At 41.9% G+C, this 22,264-nt stretch overlaps 1 protein-coding gene across 2 annotated transcripts in view; it reads right to left on the reverse strand.

The window, feature by feature from the left end:
* Nucleotides 1–12,077: 12,077 nt before the first annotated feature.
* Nucleotides 12,078–22,264, reverse strand: part of LMBRD2 (LMBR1 domain containing 2) — a 62,117-nt gene continuing 51,930 nt past the window's right edge. Inside the window, exons 17-19 of one of the 2 annotated variants that reach the window (XM_048851500.2) lie at nucleotides 20,481–20,616; nucleotides 17,916–17,961; nucleotides 12,078–17,761 (exon numbers count right to left, since the gene is read on the reverse strand). In XM_048851500.2, coding sequence (XP_048707457.2) covers nucleotides 17,955–17,961; nucleotides 20,481–20,616 — 143 coding nt within the window. In that variant the 3' untranslated portion in view covers nucleotides 12,078–17,761; nucleotides 17,916–17,954. The remainder of the gene's footprint in view (nucleotides 17,762–17,915; nucleotides 17,962–20,480; nucleotides 20,617–22,264) is intronic. The other variant, XM_048851499.2, reaches the window with a different exon arrangement.

Genomic DNA, 22,264 nt, shown 5'->3' on the forward strand with positions numbered 1-22,264 from the left:
GCAGCGGGAGTGCTAAGGCAAGCTTCCTGCCTGCCCTGGCACCACGGACCACGCTGCACCCAGAGGCAGCCAGGAGCAGGTCCTGGTTCCCAGTCAATGGGAGTGCGGAGCCGATGCTTGGGGTGGGGGCAGACCGCGGAGCCCCGTGGCCCCCCTGCTTAGGAACCAGACCTGCTGGCCACTTTCGGGTCACAGTGTGGTGTCAGAACAGGTAGGGACTGGCTTGCCTTAGCTGGGCAGCACCGCCGACCGGACTTTTAAAGGCCCGGTCGGCGGTGCTGACCAGAGCCACCAGGGTCCTTTTTAGAGCCCAATTCCTAGGGCTCAGAGCACAATCTTCTGTGGGTTTGCAGGACCTTTTACCAGTGAAAGAGCCTTACACAGTAATATCCTTATCCTCTATTTATTAACAATTACCAAGCAGAATATATATGCTAACAATACAATGCTATGCTCACCTATCCTGATCATGCAGGTGGACTTCCCCTGTTGGCCAGGCAAAGGTCAGTCTCATCTGGATTCTGGTTGCTGCATGTCACAGTTGTGCAGGGGATTCTTGGCAGCTCTGATCTTAGGCTGTGTCTTAGAGGTGAGTTCTTCCAGGTTGTTCCTTCTTCATATTCTTCTTTTTCCAGCTGCTCTCCTTCTTGGACCCCAGTTTATATAGTGAAACTTGAATCGCACTTAGCCAATCATTTTACTAAAATATTACAAAATTATTCATTGACCAGTCCTAATATATTGCAAAACAATTCTTTAACTAATCATACCCCACCACCTTAGTTGATTTAAATTTTAAAAATTAGTTATTCAACAGACAGTTTATCACTACAAACGTTTTTTTTTCTCCTGCTGATAATAGCCCACCTTAATCGATTAGTCTTGTAGGGCAACACCCGTTTTTCCCATGTTCTCTGTGCATATATATCTTCCTACTGTATTTTCCACCTCATGCATCTGATGAAGTGGGCTTTAGCCCACAAAAAGCTTATGCTCAAATAAATTGGTTAGTCTCTAAAGTGCCACAAGTCCTCCTCATTCTTTTTGCTGATACAGACTAACATGGCTACCACTGTCATAAATATAAAGGGAAGGGTAAACCCCTTTGAAATCCCTCCTGGCCAGGGGAAAGCTCCTCTCACCTGTAAAGGGTTAAGAAGCTAAAGGTAACCTCGCTGGCACCTGACCAAAATGACCAATGAGGAGACAAGATACTTTCAAAAGCTGGGAGGAGGGAGAGAAACAAAAGGGTCTGTGTCTGTCTGTATGCTGCTTCTTGCCAGGGACAGAACAGGAATGGAGTCTTAGAACTTTTAGTAAGTAATCTAGCTAGGCATGTGTTAGATTATGATTTCTTTAAATGGCTGAGAAAAGAATTGTGCTGAATAGAATAACTATTTCTGTCTGTGCATCTTTTTTGTAACTTAAGGTTTTGCCTAGAGGGGTTCTCTATGTTTTTGAATCTAATTACCCTGTAAGATATTTACCATCCTGATTTTACAGGGGGGATTTCTTTATTTCTATTTACTTCTATTTTTTTATTAAAAGTCTTCTTGTAAAAACTGAATGCTTTTTCATTGTTCTCAGATCCAAGGGTTTGGGTCTGTGGTCACCTATGCAAATTGGTGAGGCTTTTTATCCAACATTTCCCAGGAGAGGGGGGGTGCAAGTGTTGGGAGGATTGTTCATTGTTCTTAAGATCCAAGGGTCTGGGTCTGTAGTCACCTAGGCAAATTGGTGAGGCTTTTTACCAAACCTTGTCCAGGAAGTGGGGTGCAAGGTTTTGGGAAGTATTTTGGGGGGAAGGACGCGTCCAAACAGCTCTTCCCCAGTAACCAGTATTAGTTTGGTGGTGGTAGCGGCCAATCCAAGGACGACGGGTGTAATATTTTGTACCTTGGGGAAGTTTTGACCTAAGCTGGTAAAGATAAGCTTAGGAGGTTTTTCATGCAGGTCCCCACATCTGTACCCTAGAGTTCAGAGTGGGGGAGGAACCTTGACAACCACTCTGAAACCTATAACCAGCTGGTTAGACTTGTAAGGAAATATCCCCTGGCTATGCCTCACTTCAGCCTCCGGAACAGCAAGCACTCTCTCTGTTACTTCATGTACTAATTAGTGAAAAAGAATGGAGATGATAAAAACAAATTAACCCCTTCACAATCTTCTTTTCCCCCACCCAGACCAACTACAGACACACCAGATTCAGTTGTGAAGTTCTTCGGTGGGAGATTTGCTTGAGTAAAGACTCAGGGCCTTCCATTCTGCAGCTTGTAGGGGAACACAGGAATGGAATCAGGGGTCTGTCCATGTTCCCCCTTTCTAAGCCTCTGTCAAAGCTCAGTGGGTTTTTCAGAGGCCCCACAAGAGAGAGAGCTGAGATGAATCCACACTAAAAAACATGAGCCCCTCAGAAAGAGAAAATTACTCACCTTGTGCAGGAATGATGGTTCTTTGAGATGTGTTTCCCTATGGGTGCTCCACTTTAGGTGTCTGTGTGCCCCTGCACCTCTAATTGGAGATTTTTGGTAGCAGTGTCCCATTGAGCCCGGGTATGTGCTCTCCCTCCCTCAAGGTCTGCCTCGAGGCTATTTAGCACTGCACGGGCGAACCCCCCTCATTTCCTTCTCTACCGCAGAGCCCTATAGAGAACTGCGAAGTAGAGGGTAGGAGGGCGGGTTGTGGAGCATCCATAGGGACACACATCTCGAAGAACCATCGTTACTGCACAAGGTGAGTAACTTCCCCTTCTTCTTCGAGTAGTGTCCCTATGGGTGCTCCACTTTAGGTGACTCCGGAGCAGTACCCACCACTGGAGGCTGGGACTTTGGAGCGGAGCCTTTTACTACAGAGAGTACTGTGGAGTCGAAGATGGTGTCAGCAGCCAAATCTTCAGTGATCGCATAATGTTCTGCAAAAGTATGGACAAAGACTCCAATCATTGCTCTATAGATTGAGGAGATGTGGTATCCTTATGGAATGTGATTGAGGTAGGAACTGATCTCATGGAGCGCGTATGGATGGAAGCAAGTTGCGCCCTTGCTAAGTGATTAATGCAACTAGAGATCCATTTGGATAGTCTTTGAGGAGATATCACAGAGCTTTTGGATCTTTCTGTCGATGAAAGGAAGAGTTTAGGGGATTTCCTCAAGTCCTTAGTCCTGTCTAAGTAGAATGCTAATGTCCTTCTAATATCTAGCATATGCACAATTGTCTCCCAGTTGTTACAATGTGGTTTTGGGGAAAAACAGGGAGATGGATCTGTTGATTCATATAGCAAGTGCAGAAAAAGTAGGGCGAAACTTGGGATATGGTCTTAAAGTTATTCTTTTATTTTTAAAAGACAAAGGGCGTGAATGATGGGTGTGCCATCAGGGCCGCTATTTCTCCTATGTGCCTAGCTGAGGTGATGGCAATTAGAAGTGCTGTTGTCATGGACAGGTGTAAGAGAGAACAAGTTGCCCTGGACTCGGAGGAAGGTCTAGTCCAAGCCCTGAGAACTAGATTAAAGTCCCAGGCTGGAGCGGGTGGTGGGGGAAGAGAGTCCCAATGCCCTTAAAGAATCTACGCCTTAGTCATTGAGCAAACTCCCAGTGGGAAGCCATTTTCACCATGAGATGTACCTTAAGGGAGCTGAGTGAGCGTTTAAAATGTAGTGCAAAAATCAGAGGGAGGAAAGATGAGGTTGGGCCTGTCCATTTGGAATGGTACAAACTTGGAGTCATTTCCATTTTGTAGATAGGTATGTGGAGTGGTCAACTTATGGTTGTGGTACAACATGTGTTTCAGCTTGTCAGAGCATTCTGCTTCTAAGCCATGGAACAAAGAAAGATCCAAGCCTGTCGGCGGAGGACCCATGGGTTGGGGTGAAGGGTCAGCCCATTGTTTTGAGAGAGCAGGTGAGGAATGGGCGGACGTCAGAGGAACAGGAGGGCACATCGCCATCTGCATCAGGTAAGGGAGCCAGACTTGTCATAGTCAAGAGGGGCAATCACAATAACTCTCGCTTTGTTTCACTGAATTTTCAACAGAATCTTGGATAGGGTAGGAAACTGGGAAAAGACATACACGTGGGCCCTGTCCGCTGGGAAGATGAGGGCAACTGCCAGTGAATGTTTCCCCAAGCCGGCCTTGGAGCAGTAACAAGGACCTTTCTTGTGCCGATAAGTAGCGAAGAGATCCATAGGCCGGGTTCCCCAAAGGGTGGCTATATCTTGAAGCATCTCTGAATTCAGTATACACTCGTTGTTGTAAGAAAATTCCAACTGAGACTGTTGGTTATCCCATTCTGTATCCCTTGTAGACAGACAGCTGAGATGAGCACATTGGGATGGGTGCATCAATTCCAAAGTTTGATTGCTGTCTTGCAGAGGGAGGGAGATCTGGCAGCTTCTTGGCAGTTTATACAAAACATACAGGTTACATTAAGTCCTTCATAACCTTTGTGTGTTGTTTTTGATGAAAGGCAGAGTTTGTGCACAGGCACTCCTGACAGCCCCTAACCCCAAAAGAGTGATATGGAAGGTCATTTCTGTGGAAGATCATTTGTCCTGAACCTTGTTGTCATGTAGGTGAGCTCCCCAGCATATTAGGGAGATGTGTCCCAGGGTGGTGAATGTGGGTAGTGAGAGGAGCGCTCTCGCTTGTACTGCATCAGGTTGGTGCTGATAAAGTCCATCACTGTACTGGAGTTAGTATGCCACTACAATGAAGTGAACCTTGGAGAATACCTGTGTGGAGCAGTCCGTACCTATAATGATCCTGCCCCAAAGGTAAGCCGTAGGAAATCTCTTATACGATGGTTGTATTGAGATATGGAAGTAGGTATCCTGTAGGTTCAGGGCTAGAAATGCTGCTAGGAGTCTCTTCCGCAAATCCACTGATTTGGAGGAGGAAGGCATGGGTCAGTATTATCTTCACAACAGAGAAATTAGATTAAAAAAAAAACACGAAATACTCTGTCTGGAAGGCTGTGCTTCTTTTATTCTTAGAACACAGAACAAGAACACACAGTGACCAAAGACAGGCACACACAAAGCAGGGTGCTTTGTACAGCAGAGAGGCACAACTCACCTCACCTTGTTTGAAGCTATTTTTTTTCCAGACTGACTGCTGCTTCCATCCCAGATTGCATGCTCTACTACAGAGTGCCCTAACCTGCAAGCAGAACAAGGAACACCATCCTCCACACACCCCAACCCTCAAAATGATAAACTGCAATTCCAACACCATCCTCAATATGCCACACTCAGCTCGTCAGTGGGCATGGGATGAGCAGACCAATGCAAAAGAGCAACGGGGTGGCAGAACCAGGGGGAGGGGAGAGCAGGAGCAAGCTAGTGCCCCTGTTTCTATCACCCCTGATATTTTACAACCCCCCCCCCTCCCGCAGCACTCTTGCAGAAGCAAGAGAAGGACACCACTATGGTTCCCTCGATACACACGAGATACGAGTGGGACCCAGAGGAGAGGCTGGAGTGGCCACTGCAGCAGAGGAGGTGGGGTGGCCACATGGGGGGCAGGTAGGAGGTGGTCACTCTTACAACATATCAGCTCATGCAAAAGTATCTAAGATTTGCTGCAGTATCTTTCCCTCCAGCTTAGTGCATGGAACAGGATAAAACATCCAGTACAAAGAGCAGCTATTCTGTTAGATCTTCTTCATTATATAAAGCAAATCCACGAGACTGGTGCTGAGGCACTCAAGTCTCTCCAGTAGCTGAAACTCACCTTCCCCAGAGCTCCACCCGCATGGATATTCCAGTTTACAACTTACCCCATTTGGAGACATGTGACAAGTGAAGCAAGAAACTCAGAGGCTTTGAAAAGTAAACTCTTAAACACACACATTTTACTCATACAAAAGCATAGAGACTTACAGATCCATGCAGAAATACAACAAAACCTGCACACAGAAAACATGCCTTCAGCGTCCTCACCTGTTCAAGACCCATTTGGGTTTTGGTCAGTCCTTTCTGGGTTCCAAGACCCTTCTCTCCTCTTTCCTTCCTCCTTTCGAGTCTCGTTCTCTTGTTCTGGTCAGTGAGAGTGTGTCACAACTAAGAGCAGACCTTGTCTCCTATAACTTTTGTGTCCCTTCTGTCAGGTGACCCTCCTGGTCAGCCTCAAAGTCCCATCATCTTATCAACGTGAGCCATCAGGTGATCCATTTTTTGGTTACTTCTCAGCTCAAGTCCAAACTGGAAAAACTACTTTATTGCCTTTCAACTACTCTATATAGCCAACTCACTGTATGGCCAAGGTATACCCAGTGGTGAGCTGGAGCCGGTTCGCACCGGTTCGCTAGAACCGGTTGTTAAATTTAGAAGCCCTTTTAGAGCCGGTTGTTCCACAAGGGACAACTGGTTCTAAAAGGTCTTCTAAATTTAACCGGCCAAAAGTGGCGCCTTAGGTGCCGACTCCATGGGTGCTCCAGCCATGGAGCACCCAAGGGGAAAATTGGGTGGGTGCAGAGCACCCACCGGCAGCTCCCCGCCCCACCCCCGGCCTCAGCTCACCTCCGCTCCGCCTCCTCCCCTGAACGCGCCGCCCCGCTCTGCTTCTCCACCCCCCCACAGGCTTCCCGCGAATCAGCTGTTTGCATGGGAAGCCGGGGTGGGCTGAGAAGCAGGCCGCGGCTTCCCGCTCAGGCCCAGGAAGGTGGAGATGAGCTGGGGCGGGGGGCGCGAGGAGGGCCGCCCACGCTGCAGCAGGTAACCTAGGGAGGGCTGCGCAGGGGAACCGCTCCCCACCCCAGCTCACCTCCGCCTCCACACACCAAATTTTCCCCGTGTGTGCTCCAGCCCTGGAGCACCCAGGGAGTCAGCGCCTAAGGCGCCATTTTTGATGCGATCAGTGGGGGAGCAGCTGCTCCCCCTGCTACCCTCCCCCATTCCTAGGACCCAGAGGGACCTGCCAGATGCTTCCTGGGAGCTGCCCCAGGTAAGCACCGCGGGTTCTCCCCATCTCACCCCCCGGCAGGTGCCTCTGGCTCTTAGGAGTGCGCACCCACTATGGTGGCCCACGAGACCATCCTGCCCAGTTCTGGGGGCAGTGGTCCGGAGGGGGGCATCAAGGAACACGGGGGAGTTGGATGGGGCAGGAGTCCCAGGTGGGCAACAACCCCCTCGTGGGGTGAGGAGGGAAGCCGTTGTTAAGATTTTGGCAGCTCATCACTGGGTAGCCGTATTCAAATATTAATGAGCCTGGATGTTCCTGTAACAGTTCTCTATCTGTAGGTGACAGTCCCTGTTGACAAAGGGCTGATTCAGTATTCACTGAGGCATAATGATACAAAGTTCACAAAGTCTAACTAGAGTTCACAAGTTTTACAGAGACAGATTTCCCAAACAGTCACAGTTATCTGTTATAGTTCCTCTATCTGTCCCCTGCTCCATTTGACTGTCGTGTCTGTTTAGATTATTAATTCTTCAAGGTAAGGAATTGTCTCATACTGTGTTTGTACAGTACCCAGTGTACCTCACACACCTCCTAGGTGTGGTGCTCTGTCCCATCAAGTGGCACCAAGACTAGAGATTAATGAGTCTGCTCTACTGCCATATGGCTTTTAGCTCAAGCAGTAGGGGGGGCTCATGCACTAAGATCTAAAAGTCCCAGGTTTGATCCCGCCCACCGACAACTGCAGTCTCTCGGCGTTACACTAGCACAACAAGGCCCTGATCTTGATTGAGGGAAATGATACGTCTTGGATAATCCAAGCATTCTGTATGACCTAACTGCAATGGAATAATGTAATAAACATTTGATGAAAAAACAAAATGGGCTGCATGTTTGTTTTATTTTAAATTCACACTCTTATAAATTATGTTCCTTCTTTTAAGGCATCACTTAGGGCTTATCCTGCCAGGTGCTGAGCACTCTGGCTTTGATCAAAAGAACTTAAAGACTTGCTTAACTTTAATCATGTTGGTATTCTCATTGACTTCAATGGGCCTACTCACCTGGCTTAAAGTGAAGAATATAAGTAAGTGCTTTGCTGACTAGACCCAGAGTGATCAGCACGTTGCAGGATTGAGCCCTCAGTGGAGGGATGATACTGTCTGGAGCATTTATTTCTTTGCTAAATGGGATTCTGAAAGTGTGTGAGTGATGCTGTATGGCTGGAACCAGAATCCTTCCTATCCCAGGTAACTTGTGAGAAGTTAAAAGGGGACATATACAGTTGAATGGAGGGTAGCTTCCGTGTTCCTTGAGCCTGCAACTTAAAAATGAGCCAAATGATTTCAAAACAAATACAGAAAACTGTTTTGAAGTCTCAGTGATTAACAGGCAAGACAGGCAGACTCAACAATGACACACAGTATGAAATAAAGTATTTAAATTTTACTTTGTTTTACGTGCTATGACCTGTGTCCCGATTTTGAGCTTTCCCTGCTGTGTAAGCTCTGTGAGTATATCACAATGTTGTAGCACCCTGGTGTTTGTGAACTGATCTCTGAAGTTTGACGCTGGCCATGATTATGAACCTGCCCCTTAGGGCTCAATCGTGAGCTCGGCTGTGCACTACCCACAGCAAACTGCACAGGAGGAGAGAAAGCAGCTGCTTATCATACTCCCATGAAGAAGGGTGGTGCAGAGGAAAAAGCAAGCTACACCACAAGCAAAGGCTGACAAAACTGGGGGAGCAGATTGTAACTCTCAGAATCACAATGGGGTCCTTGTCCTGTTCCTGAGGCAGTGCAGCCAGAAAAGTTAGTTGCTGGCTTAGTGATTTCTCATGAGATTAACTGCTGCCTGTTGAGATTTCTTTAGGACAGGGACCTTATCTTTGTGTGTTTCTATAGCACTGAGTACAATGGGACCATGATCATGTTTGGGACGTTAGGTTCTGACTACAACATAAACAGTACATCATAATTCCAGCAGTCTCATTTAGGCAATCTCCCAAGCCTATGGGAGCTTTGGGTGAATAGGGAATACAGAAGCAGGTCCCAGGATTGGTGCTGTTTACTTAGGATTATGCTCTTTTTCTAAGTTGAATCAATTATTTGACTTTTAAACTTTGATTAAATTGAACAGTTGTAGGGATTAAGTATGAGGGGATAGCCGTGTTAGTCTGTATCCACAAAAACAACGAGGAGTCCGGTGGCACCTTAAAGACTAACAGATTTATTTGAGCATAAGCTTTCGTGGGTAAAAACCCCACTTCTTCAGATGCAACTGAATGGTTGCAACTGTAGTTGTAGGGATTGTATTGTATTTAAGCATCTACATTTGAAAGATGGAACAGATGATTGTTCCATGACTTCTGTTGTGATAACTTGGCAGTAGGTGACCAGGAATTAAATATACAACTGCACAATCAAATGCACAACATGGGGATGGTAGTACTGCCAAAAAGGATCTGGAGATTATAGCGGATCACCAACTGAATGTGTCATCATCAATATGACGCAGCTACAAAAAAGCCAATGCAGTTCTGGGGTGTATTAAGAGGAGTGTTGTATGTAAGACAAGAGGTATTTGTCCTGCTCTACTCATCACCAAGGCCTCAGCTAGAGTACTGTGTCCACTTCTGGACACCACAATTTAGGAAAGAGGTGGACAAATTGGAGAGAGTCCGGAGGACAGCAACAAAAAGGATAAAATGTTTAGAAAACCTGACCTATGAAGAAAGGTTAAAGAACCAGGCATGATTACACTTGAGAAAAGATGACTGAGGGGGAACCTGGCAACAATCTTCAAATATGTTAAGGACTGTTATAAAGAGGACGTGATCAAATGTTCTCCATGTCCAGTAAGGCAGGAAAAGTAGTAATGGGCTTAATCTGCAACAAGGGAAATTTAGGTTAGAGATTAGGAAAAACTCCCTAACTTTAAATATTGGAATAGGCTTCCAAGGAGGTTGTGGAATCCACAGCGTTTGAGATTTTTAAGAATAGGCTGGACTAACACCTGTCAGGGATGGTCTATGTTTACTTGGTAATGCCTAAGTGCAGGAGGCTGGACTTGATGACTCCTCAAGGTCTCTTCCAGCCCTACATTTCTGTGATTCAGTGTGCTCCCCACCCCAATAGGTTGACCTCTGTCATGAGTACCTGAGGGTTTGGAGGGTGCATGTTGTAGAAGACACTGCAGCTGTTGAAAAGCAGGTAGTGACCAGGAATATGCTTAGTGGCCAAAGAAGCCTCAAAATCCCTCCTAAAGTTAACCTCCATCTTTCTGTCAGCTGTATCTTTAGGGAAGATATTCTTTTCTGATGGGATCATCATATCCTTTACCAACACCACCCCCACAGCATCAACATTCAATATTTCTGTGATGGCATTTTTTGGCTCTTGCATCTTATAGTATCTAAGCGTGTGATTGCTTATACCCTTTCCCTCATCAGGGTATTCCCATTCATCCCTGATTACATCTATAAGGGAAGAGTACAGCAGAACTGCCATCTCAAGCTAGAATTAAACTGGCGGATATTTGCTCTTAAGCTTCTCATCTAATATCTCATCTGGTTCGATATATACAGTAGATACCATTTTCCTACACATAGTATCAAATTCATTGAGGGAGGGGGAGGAAACCTTTGTTTTTAACTCCTTATCCTGCTCAGAGTCTGAATCCGGAACTTCTCCCTCCTCAATAGAGAAGGGAGAGTGTGTACAAATATTTCTTAGATCTTTTATATCTTCTTTCCCTTTTTGTGCTTCTAGGGTGTTTTGTCTCTTTTTGCCCTTTTTACAAAGGTCCCTGCAATGCGATGGGCAGGGTACAGTCTGTCCTGACCCTTTTTATTGAGAGCCTTGAGCCCTCTAGATAGGTCTTCTTCTGTGTACTAACTTTCTGGGTCCCATTTCCACTGCTTGTGAGACAGAGTGTCTTTTTAAGAATTCTGCCAAACATCGAAGGAAGAGATGTGTAGGAGTCCTGCTTCTTTCCCCAGGTATCTGAGGACCTCCTTCAGTTCTGGGAGGGACTTTGGATTGCTCAAGGGTTTTTTTTCCTTGCAGCCCAGGTCTTTTGTAAGACTTATTCCCATAAATGTGATAATAGCATCGTCATCCTTATACTCTCCCCCTGAAAGTCTGGGAAGCTCCTGATTGGTCTTTTCTGCATTGGAGTTGCGGCTCTTCAGGGCAGGAGGGGTATCTAATATGCCAGTCTGCTTGAGCCCTGTGAAGGTGCAATGCAAGTGTCGGCTTGTTGTGAACAGGGAGGGCATCATTTTACTCCTGTAGAACCTGTAAATACTGTTTCACATAGGGAGATGCTGCATAGGTTTAGCCAGGTTCCTGCTCGTATGCTCTGCCATTGTTTGAGGAGTCCAAGAGAGGAGGTTGCTACAGGGGTGGATCTGGGTGGCTGAAACCATCATTCTGCCAATTATCTGATCCGGGGAAGATGAAGAGGAAAAGTAAGAGGAACAAGCATTATAAAGTTGCATGTTATTCCTCAAAAAATGAATTGAAAAAGTTAAGTTGACAAAGGAAATGGTGAGGAGCAAAGCAAACAGCCACTAAATGCTGCCACGGAGGTAGAAATTCTGGTGGAAAACCAGAAAAGGGGGCATGGCCAGCAGAAACTACATTGCAATGACTCTGGAACTGCAGAGAGGAAGGAAGCAGCCTACTATACATCAGAATCATGGGAGATGTTGGTCTGCAAAAAGCAGAGGTTCAGATCACAATCTTTAATAGTGCACTTTGGATGGACTACAAGGGAAACTACATACTTCAGCAGCTTAATGATCATAGTGTGGAAGATAAAGCTTCCCAACGAAGATGGGAGGTAACACAGTTTATTCCTATGTTTAACCAGTTGGGCTGCAGGAAAAAACCAAAACAAACCCAATATATCACTGTTCTTTTTCAGAATACCTTGGTAAACTATTCCAAAAAGTATCCTCCCCCTCTTAAAAATGTGTGATGAGTACATACAAATCCTGTAAGTTTAATATTAGTCTGCTATTTGAAGGAAGTTAAAAAAAACAAAGTAAGGTTATACTCTCAATTAAATCAATTCACAATTATTAATTGGGAAAAAGTAAAATTATTTGAAAAAAGATTAGTAACAAAAGCATTTCTAGAGGAAGTCTGAATGTATAAAGCACATACAAGTAGTATTGTAGAAATGCATTTTATTTCATGCAAACAATTTTATTTCACTAGATATTCAAACATACAATTAAAAAATATATCCAGTACATCAATAATTTAGAACACTACACAAAAACAACTTCAATTAAGTGAGGGTCAAAACAACACAGCATGAAATTATGCACACATACTTGTATCGTAAGGCAAAAACCTAGTCTATCCATAAGCAGCACTCCTATAGCCTATTCTTAATACAGTACACATTTGAAAATGGAATAAGGTCTGCAATTACTACAGTTGTACCAACAGAAATAAATTAATTCCCTGCCCTTCCACTTATGTCTGTAGCAGGGGTTCTCAAACTTCATTGCACCATGACCTGCTTCTGACAACAAAAATTACTATAAGACCCCAGGGAGGGTGACTGAAGCCTGAGCACACCGGAGCCAGGCAAAGCCTGAGCCCCACTGCCCCAAGTCAGGGGACCAAAGCTGAAGCCCAAGTGCTTCAGCCCTGGACGGGGGGCCTATAACTTCAGCCCTGCCGCCCAGGGCTGAAGCCAAAGCCTGAGCTCTGCCACCCAGGGCTGAAGCCCTTGGGGTTCGGCCTCAAGAGGTGGGGCTCAGGCTTTGGCCCTGGGGCCCAGCAAGTCTAATGGCAGCCCTGGCGACTCCATTAAAAGGAGGTCACAACCCACTTTGGGGTTCTGACCCACAGTTTGAGAACAGCTGGTCTATAGGAAGAGTTTTGAGAGAGAAATTCTGAGACACCATTCTCCAGTTACTACATTTCATATGAGTATGTCATCCAGTAAGACACAGTCATGAATAACCAAAAGTTGAAAACTGGCATTGCTTATCTGTTACAATCTAAATACCTGGACACATTAACGTAGTGAGGAGCACACCTACAAAGAATAAACTCGCTCATCTTCCTTTATGACTGAAACAAAAGTTACGGGATGTAATGAAGCATAATTCATACCAACACTTAATACAGTAGAGTGAGGGTCTGGTTTAAGGTGAAACTTTTTTGTAGATAACGGTTGGTCCACATTAAGGGAATGGAGAAACGTAGGAGCGTCTCAACTTCAGACTAGACTAGTCTGCTAGAGGCACAAGTAGTATTGGCATAGTACTGCTGTGAGGCAGTAGATAGCCCTCCACAGCACACTGCAGAAAGAGGGTTTCAAAATCTCAGTCAAAATGTTACAACTTATTATTTACAAGACGATATTCTGTAAAAATTGCAATGACTTTCTTGCATTTTAGATAAATTAAATGTTAGGACACCGAATATACAGAGCCTCAAAACTAGTGTTTTTTGTTAACAATTACGATATATTCATTTGATTATAATGAATGAATCAATGAGAACTTCTTTCATAAGCTTCTAATATTTTAAGTGCACGTTAGGTCTCAAGTAGTTAACAGTGATAGTGAAAGAAAAGAACAGGAAACCTTCACTTGTTCTCATGGAACAGCTACAATATTCCAGGTTTAATTTAATAAAAGTACAAGTTACCATAATTACACTGAATTGGAGTGGAAAACCACAATTATTACACCTTCAATTGTACAAATAATTGTTAGGGCTATATTTTGCAATTGCAAGAACATAAATAGTGAAAAAAATAGCAGCTTCTCCCCAGTTCTCTTAATACTGTAATCATAGCTACTTAAATTTACATGACTACTATTTGAACAAACACAAATGCAGAAGACATTAAGCATTCTTCAGTAGTGTGAATTACAGCAGTATAAGGTTTGTTCCAAAAAGACCTTTTCCTTAGCACTTTAAAATTGTACCTCAGGGAGAACATGTTACATCTCCCCAGCCCCAACATTATATATTGGTTTTAATATACAGTAAAAACGAAGTTCTATAGTTCCTCCCCAAATTGTTAAATGATTCCCTACATTTGAATGCTACACGCCAAACCTAATATAAAGTGCACAGAACTCACTTCAGAATGTAGCTATTTCTACACCCATTTTTAAACACCTGATAATACAGATTTTCATGTCTAGCAAAGACATTAAGTTTCATTGGTTGTAACAGTTTCTCTACCCATACTTTAAAAAAACAACACACAACACAACAGTTCTGGGTTATTAGTACAGTTATGTTGCGCATTCTGATTTTTTAAAAATGTATTCAAAATTTGCATGGGTTTACTAGTACATCACTGACATGACAGCATCCAAACATAGTTTCTATTTAACTTGCTACTTTTTTGGCATATTTCACAATTATAAATCAAACCGTGTGAAAAACATGATGCAAGATAGGAAGTGTATATTACTTGTAATTTAATACAGTGACATTTTAGTTTATAAGAAAATATGATTTACATACTCTTTAGTTGCATATAAGTATGTTTATATAGTGGCAGCATAAATACATGTTATTGTTCAGTCTCCCAAATCACGGTACAGTTTACAATGCAATTATTTTTGGACTTTCTAATTTTGAGTCTTAGCGGTGCAGGAACATAATAGGTACATATTTGTGAGATTTACCAAGTAAAATAAATTACTATATCAGTAAACAGCATGTACTTACACAATTGCGTCCTCTCACAAAATGGTAACACTGATAAATCTTCCAGGTTTACATTCACAGGAAACCATACAGGATTCTTTTTCAGAGTGTAAATTAATTAGTACAAGAACGCTTATTAAAAATCCAACCGTTGGTTTTAAAAGTCAATGAGAGTTTTGCCATTAACTTCAATGAGATCAGGATCTCACCCCAGTCATCTAGCTAACAAATCAAAACCTAGGGAAACGCTGAAAGCAACATTTTAATGATACAACTACTCCTATGCGTTATGGACAATCCCTAGACAATCAGTTCATTGCATCATCACCTGGAGTAGACCACAAAACCTAAGAAATTCCCACCACAGTTAGGGGGTTAAAATTCCATGTTGGGGTTTGTATTTTAGTCACCGGAGTCCCATTAACATTAGAGTCACCTGGCTAAATCCTTATGCTCCACTTTGAAAATTATCAGTGGGAATCCAGACATGGGGTCTAGCTCATTTTCTTATTATATGGATCTGACCATGCTCCCACTGAACTCAAAGAAAACTTCCATTGACTTAAATGATAGCAAGAGCAGCTCTTATTAGGGCTAGGTTCTACTTGCACAATGACAAGCGGATCAGGCTCTTCATGAGTATCCAGCATTCCTTCTGTGAAGTTTATAATAGAATCACAGAATCATAGACTTTAAAGTCAGAAGGGACGATTATGATCGTCTAGTCTGACCTCCCAAACAATGCAGGCCACAGAATCTTACCCACCCACTCCTGTAACAAACCTCTAACCTATGGTCTGAGCTACTGAAGTCCTCGAATTTCTCTCTCTCCTTAACAACAGTGGAGCTAAGAATAGAGCCCCTTCAATATGACTTGTAACGTATTAATGAAGAGCTTGTGCCTTTGGGGGTGGGGGAGGGGGTAGGAAGGCTTCTTTATGACGTTTAAAAACAAGCTTTCAGGTCTTTAGGTATCCATTTTTTTAAAATAAAAAAAAAAATCGGAATGCCAAATCTAGTCTCACATGGTTTTTCTGGAAGACTTAAAGGAGGAGGAGAATGTGCCTAAGAGCCTGTGTATTTTCAGTAATCATACTTTGAATGAAGAGGAGGGATAATTTAATAAAGATTCTTTCTCCAAAATGTTTGTTATTGGAGTTAAATAGGTGTTAACATAAAGACCGACAAACTTTTATACAGTATGAATAAAAATTTCTTTCCTCTCAATTGTTCAGCTTTTAGTCTTTGGTGATGTCATTAGTTCTCCAATGATCAGTCTTCCAGGGCACAGAAGACCTGGATTTCTAAAGTTAAAAAACACACACAAGAGCAGGAACTCCCCAAACTCCAGAACGCTTTTTGAAAAAAATTCTCACAGGCCCACTTTTAAGAGAGAATTTATGCGCTTGGATGCAAATGAGGTTCCCACTGATTTCAGCAGGAACAGTACATGTATCTAAAGAAAGGATTCAGAGTTTAATCTGCTATTATATGTCTATTTATTTATCTAATGGGTTCTATAGAAGTGGACCAGAATTTCACTATCCTTCAAAATAGTTACTCAAATCATTGTAAATAAGCAGAGAATACACAACAAGTAGCATTATTTTCTGAACTTCTGAATTATTATTCATTAAAGCAGGATAGAATCACATTAGCACAGATTTTAGAAAACAGACTATTACTAAATGGAATACCTCATCTGTGAAAACCTATTTTTCAGTGTAACCCCATTTCTAGATGCTTTAGGAGTTGCCCATCTTTCAAGTATGAAAAAGAAAAATAGTTCTGAGATCTAATGCTTCAGCTTTCACCCTCACTTTGCAATGAGAAAACTCCTAAGTGATTAAAAAATGTCAACTTAAAACCTACCTTTGGCTGAAAATTGCAAACAAAGCAAAATTGAAGTTGAGCATATTTCCCCAAAAATCATTTGCATAACAGCATTTTTTCCACTGTTATTCATTGGCATTTTTGATGGCGTTTATTTGCATAAAATAAGCATTTCTTCTTTTTGCAATGAAAAGCCTACATATTGTAAAATATAGGCACCTTAAAAACACAGATACCTTGTGCAAGGCAAGTTGGGATGTCAAAAGCATTTACCAATAATGATTCATGCTACATAGTTCACTTTTTCAAATGGAAAGCTCCAAGAGTTTTATGCTGTGCTAGAAGTTTGTGAAAAACTAACATTTAAAATTTAAAATGGATATATTTCACATTAAAATTTCTCTTACATAAAGATTTTCAACTGCTACTACTGTAAAAAGTCTTCTTAAACAGCCACCAGACCTTAGAGAATGCATTCCTGTCATTGCACAAATACTTGAATGACACTGATAGCAAAAATAGTTATGTTTATATTTAATCTTAATTACACATGCTACTGTTTATCTGCATATAATATTGAAACAGAAAAAAATCCCAATTCTATGACTGATGTGTAAGCCTTCCACATTTTATGCCAGCGTGTGTATACAGAATTGCCATTTGATCCCTTCTACTCATAAACGGCCTGATCCAAAGGCCACTGAAGTCAATGGAAGACTTTTCACTTCAGCGGACTCCGGTTCAGGCTCAAAATTCAAATAGCAAGATGTTTAATAATAATGTGTAATACAGTAATTCATTTAACTTCACTTTGGATGACTAAACTATATTATATTTCTCAGAGCATCTTTAAAAAAAACGATTCCTTCCAAAACTAAAAACAAAACAAACACAACAAAATCCATCCCAAACCTTTAAGTTACAGTTCAATTTGAGCCCTATTTGCATGTATAAAATTTAGTCTAGATTCACCTTTAACTAACTAAACTAGGGTTTTTAAATAGTTTTATAGCCTCCCCAAGAACAACAAAACAAAAACAAAAAACACTCCACACTGTGTAACAATGCCTGTTAATACAAGTATACTCTAGCCGTGATAAGTGAGTTACTATACAAGGTGCATTTCTAACTATTATTGTTCCTTTATTTTCCACAATTTTTTTTTAAGAGAAAAATGTCTTTTTTGGTTCAGAAATGTTACAAACAGTATTTTCCAAATAATGAGTAGCAGACTTTGATTTCTATTAAGTTTTCATAAGCTATGAAGGGATTAGACATCATCAAATATTCGGCTTCGTGACATTGATAAATACCTTCCACCAGGCTGATACCTGTAGGACATACATAAAGAAATTGTATAAGAGAAGAGGAAAGAAAGAAAACATCAGTAACATATAGAAGCAAAGTCACATCTAGTATGTATTAAAAAGAAATCTATTCTGCCCATTTTGCCACATGAAATATTTAAACTGCAAAATAACTTACATTTAGAGTGATTTTCATCCTGGATGATCCCAATGCACTTTATTCACTTATATATAATAAAATAAATACATTAAAAATCTGTACAATAAAATTACACTAAAATTGAAATTCTCGTAATCTAAAAAATATGTGCATAAGAATTTTATACATGGCAGTTAGCTATCCAAAATTAAATCTTTTAAATATCATGTGACCAAGAGACTATTTAAACATATTTGAGGAGATCTTTTTTCTAAACTACCTTTCTTATTAGCCATGAAGAAACCAAAGACTATTATATTTTTGTTAAATTGTAAGGAAAAATACTTTTATTGGTATCTGAAAGTTTTCAGGTTGGATAAGCAGCAAGAGAGTCTACATGATATCCAGTGAAATAGCACCACCCAACACCATTAAGAGGTGAATAGCAGCTTTTGAGGGGAAAAAATATGTTTCCCCAAATTAGTAGCCAAATATATGATGAAGACTTAAAAACACAAATATATTCAAAAGATCATCACAACTGTGTTTTTCTCTCTCTAATAATCCTGAACAGACCCAAAGCAGGGACCTGCCCTTCTAGCACTGTACTACATGTTTTAAGATGCTTTAAACTGCTGCCATGGAAAAAACACAGGGCTTGATTCTCCCCTGATATCGGTTTTAACCAGTGTGGTTTCAATAGAATTACTCCTGATTTACACTGGTGTGAGAAAAAATTCTTACTGCTTAGACAGAATTGGTTAAGTTGTTTTAAAACAAGTGTGTTAGAGTCTAGTTCATTCTGGCTGCTAGACCCATTGAAAATTACTCAATTTTACAGGTTTAGCAAGTAGATGAAAACACATATTAAAGAAGCAGAAATAATGCATTATACAATGTCCTGTGTTCATTTGACAAGTGCAAGAATTATGTGTGTGTAAATTATATGATGCATGGGATAGAGCAGGGGTTTCTCAACCTTTTTCTCTCTGAAGCCCACCTCAAAATGCTATAAAAACTCCAGGGCCCAGCACGGGAGGGGTGGCGGCACTCGGGGCAGGGGTCTTGGGCATAGGCGGTACTTTGACTTCTATTTTGCGGGGGCAGGGGCTAGTGGGGCTCGAGACACTTCCACATGGCAGAGACCAGGGAGGGAGTGCCATCTCCAACCCCTGAGTCAGCCAGCAGGCAGGGGGTTAGCTCAGGGTGCAGGGAGAGGGTTACTAGGGGCTGTGTGTGGGCAATGGGTAGTTCAGGGTGCAGGGAGGGCATAGCTCAGGGTGCAGGGCGAGGGATATTAGGGGCTGTGGGCTGGGAGGACTCCCCTGTGGTCCCTGTTTCCAGAGGGGTCTGCCAGCCATGGAGCCGGGTCTCCCCACCAGGGGGGGCTCTTACTGGCTGCCTCTGCGAGAGCAAAGGGGGCTGGGAGCTGAGGAGCAGCTTCAACCTGGGGCACCAGCAGGAGAGGAGGGAATGCTGCTGCTGCCTGCTCCATGGCATCGGCCAGAGCCACAGCTGCCCCACACTGCCTGGCTCTGGATTCCCACCTCTGACCTGGCCAGGGGGTAGGGAGAGGAGAGAGGTGTGGGGCTGCCCCTGGAACTGCCATGCTCTTGCGCTGCAGTTGGAGCGGGAGGGGCAATGCCCTCCATGTCCCCAACTCTGCCCATGGGCTCAGGGCTTCTGCCCCACAGAGAGCACCAGGGCTCAGGGATCAGGCCTTCAGCCTGCACCTCCTGGCTTCAGCCCCTTGGGGGGTGCTGGGGATTAGGGCTTCAGCTGGGGAGCCCTGCATCCACCCTGAAAGGGCTTGCAGACCCCCAGGTGGCCACGTTGAGAACCACTGGGTTAGAGAGTACAAGTTAATGAGTTACTAAATAGCACACTTTCACGTTATGAGATTTTTGATAATTTGGCCCTGTGTCTTTGTAAACAAATTTAGTAACTTACAAGACTATAGTTAGGTACCAATCGTGGATGAAATCCTGACCTTATTGAACTCAATGGGAGTTTTGCAATTAACTTCACTAGTGCCAGAATTTCTGCTCATGTGAACTTATGCAAAGTTGATGAACATGAACTCAGTAACTATGACTGAACAGCAAAAATTCATGGCTACATAGATATATACACATTTTTCACTTCTGCTTGTTTATTTTCTCCAACACAATTCATGATCCTTTTTTGCTTCATCATCTGTAAATTACAGATCACCAGCAACGTGGGAAACAATTACCTGAGCCACAGTCAGCCCCTGCAATGTCCTTAATTCTTTACAGGATTTCACAGAAGCTGACTCCTTCACTTTTGCCTCTATGAAATAAATTTTTCACATGTATCCAATATATTTTACATATACATCAAAAATATTGACTGAAATAAATAAGTCTGACCCATTAGGCATTTGGGAGATGAAGAAGAAATCACCAGCACTAAGTTTCAAGTGGTTTCAAATACTGCCCTAGTCATCTGAAGACACAAAAACTAGGGGAGATTCTGAATTCTGTTTATCTATGATACACCTGTGAAGTGAATATAGTTGCCATGGATCAAAGAAATAATAAGTCTGAACACTTCATTGAGATAAAACTGAAAATTTCTCACCTTCCTGAGTCAAGAGGATGATCAAGAGGATCATCACCAACTGAATCCGCATTAAAATCCAAAGGTTCCGCATCTTGGAGGAGTTCTATTCTGTCCCTTTCAGTCCTGCCATTTGACCTGGTATACTTAGACACAGCTGAATATTTTTTTTTAAAAAAAGTATAGAATAAGCAAATATAATTAAACATCTTAAAATCCCATGTCTTATAAATGCTCTCTCTCTAACAAACAAACCTAATATACATATTACTTGTAAGTCATTCAAAAAGTAAGCCTGACTATAGCTAGATTCAATATTTGGTTAATCCTAGTTGGATGCTCACAGTTCCAACCAGTACCCCTGCAAAAAATGCACTCACTCTGCATGTACAACTTCCAATTTTTCAAAAGGGCCAACACTGGGTATAGATTGCCAAATCGAACCAGAAAACTTCAAGGCACTTTTCAGTTAAACCTATTTTGACACAGAGTTTAAAATTATGAGCTTTTGTAACTGGAAAAATATATTCCTCCTGCACCATGATTCAAAAGTTAGACAATATTGGTTGAAACTATGTTTCTTAAAACAAATGCCAAATCAAATCCAAATCAAACATTTGGGCAAAGACCATGCCAGGGGAAAAAAAAAAAAATTAACCCAAATGCCAAAATTTCAAAAAGTTATTAATGACTGGGAACAAGTGTTAAAATGCAATCTGTTTTGCAGTCTTCACAATACCAGTTGGTGTGCTTCCCATTATAATATTGGAATGCTGCATATTATTTGGGTATCATTAAAATAATTCCTGGACATTCCATAACAGATGTTAAAGTAGCCATACTTGAACAAAAAAACTTCAGAAACAGACTTCAAAGAGAAACTGTAGAACTAAAATTCATTTGCAAATTTAACACCATTAATTTGAGTTTGAATAGGGACTGGGAATGGCTGGCTCACTACAAAAGCAGCTTTGCCTCTCCTGGAATTGACAACTTCTCATCAATTACTGGGAGTGGACTACATCCACCCTGCCAACACTGGTTCTCCACTTGTGAGGTAACTCCCTTGTCTTCACGTGTCAGTATAATAATGCCTGCATCTGTAATTTTCACTCCATGCATCTGAAGAAGTGGGTATTTTACCCACGAAAGCTTATGCCCAAATAAATCTGTTAGTCTTTAAGGTGCCATTGGACTCCTTGTTAAAATAATTTTAGTTAATTATTATAAATATTGGATTTCCAGGTGTGTGGGGGGGAAGATAACCCGCCACATTTCTTCCTCAAAATTTGTACCTATCATAGTTACACATAAGATTACTATAATTGAAAGTAGTTACATAGGAAAATTATCTCTCTATTCAATATATTTACTTTATTAATTTAATAGCACTTTGTGCATACTCAGTTTCACTGTATTGATGGGTCAGCTGTATTTTCTGTTTCATAAATTAGCATACTATTATTTGTGTTCAGCTCCGAGAAGCTCATGGGCAAACATGTAAAACATGCAAAAATTCAGAAATATGTACAAGTGAAAAAAAAAAAAAAAAAGATGGGTAAAACTCTCCAATAAGCATAAAAACAAATTACCTGCCCATTGAAAATTTGACCAATATTTTACTATTTTCCCTCAAGAAATATATCACTTCAAATGATTTAACATATGGTAGTTTCACACATTATAAAAAATGTAAACTACGAGTTTGTATAATAGGTTATATATTCAGTATATTGAATTAATATTCTATAAGTCTAATTACTGTGACAATATACATTTGAAAGATTATCTGGGCAACTAGAAGG

The sequence above is a fragment of the Caretta caretta genome, chromosome 5 (assembly GCF_965140235.1).
Source record: "Caretta caretta isolate rCarCar2 chromosome 5, rCarCar1.hap1, whole genome shotgun sequence".
In the NCBI taxonomy this organism is placed as follows: domain Eukaryota; kingdom Metazoa; phylum Chordata; order Testudines; family Cheloniidae; genus Caretta; species Caretta caretta.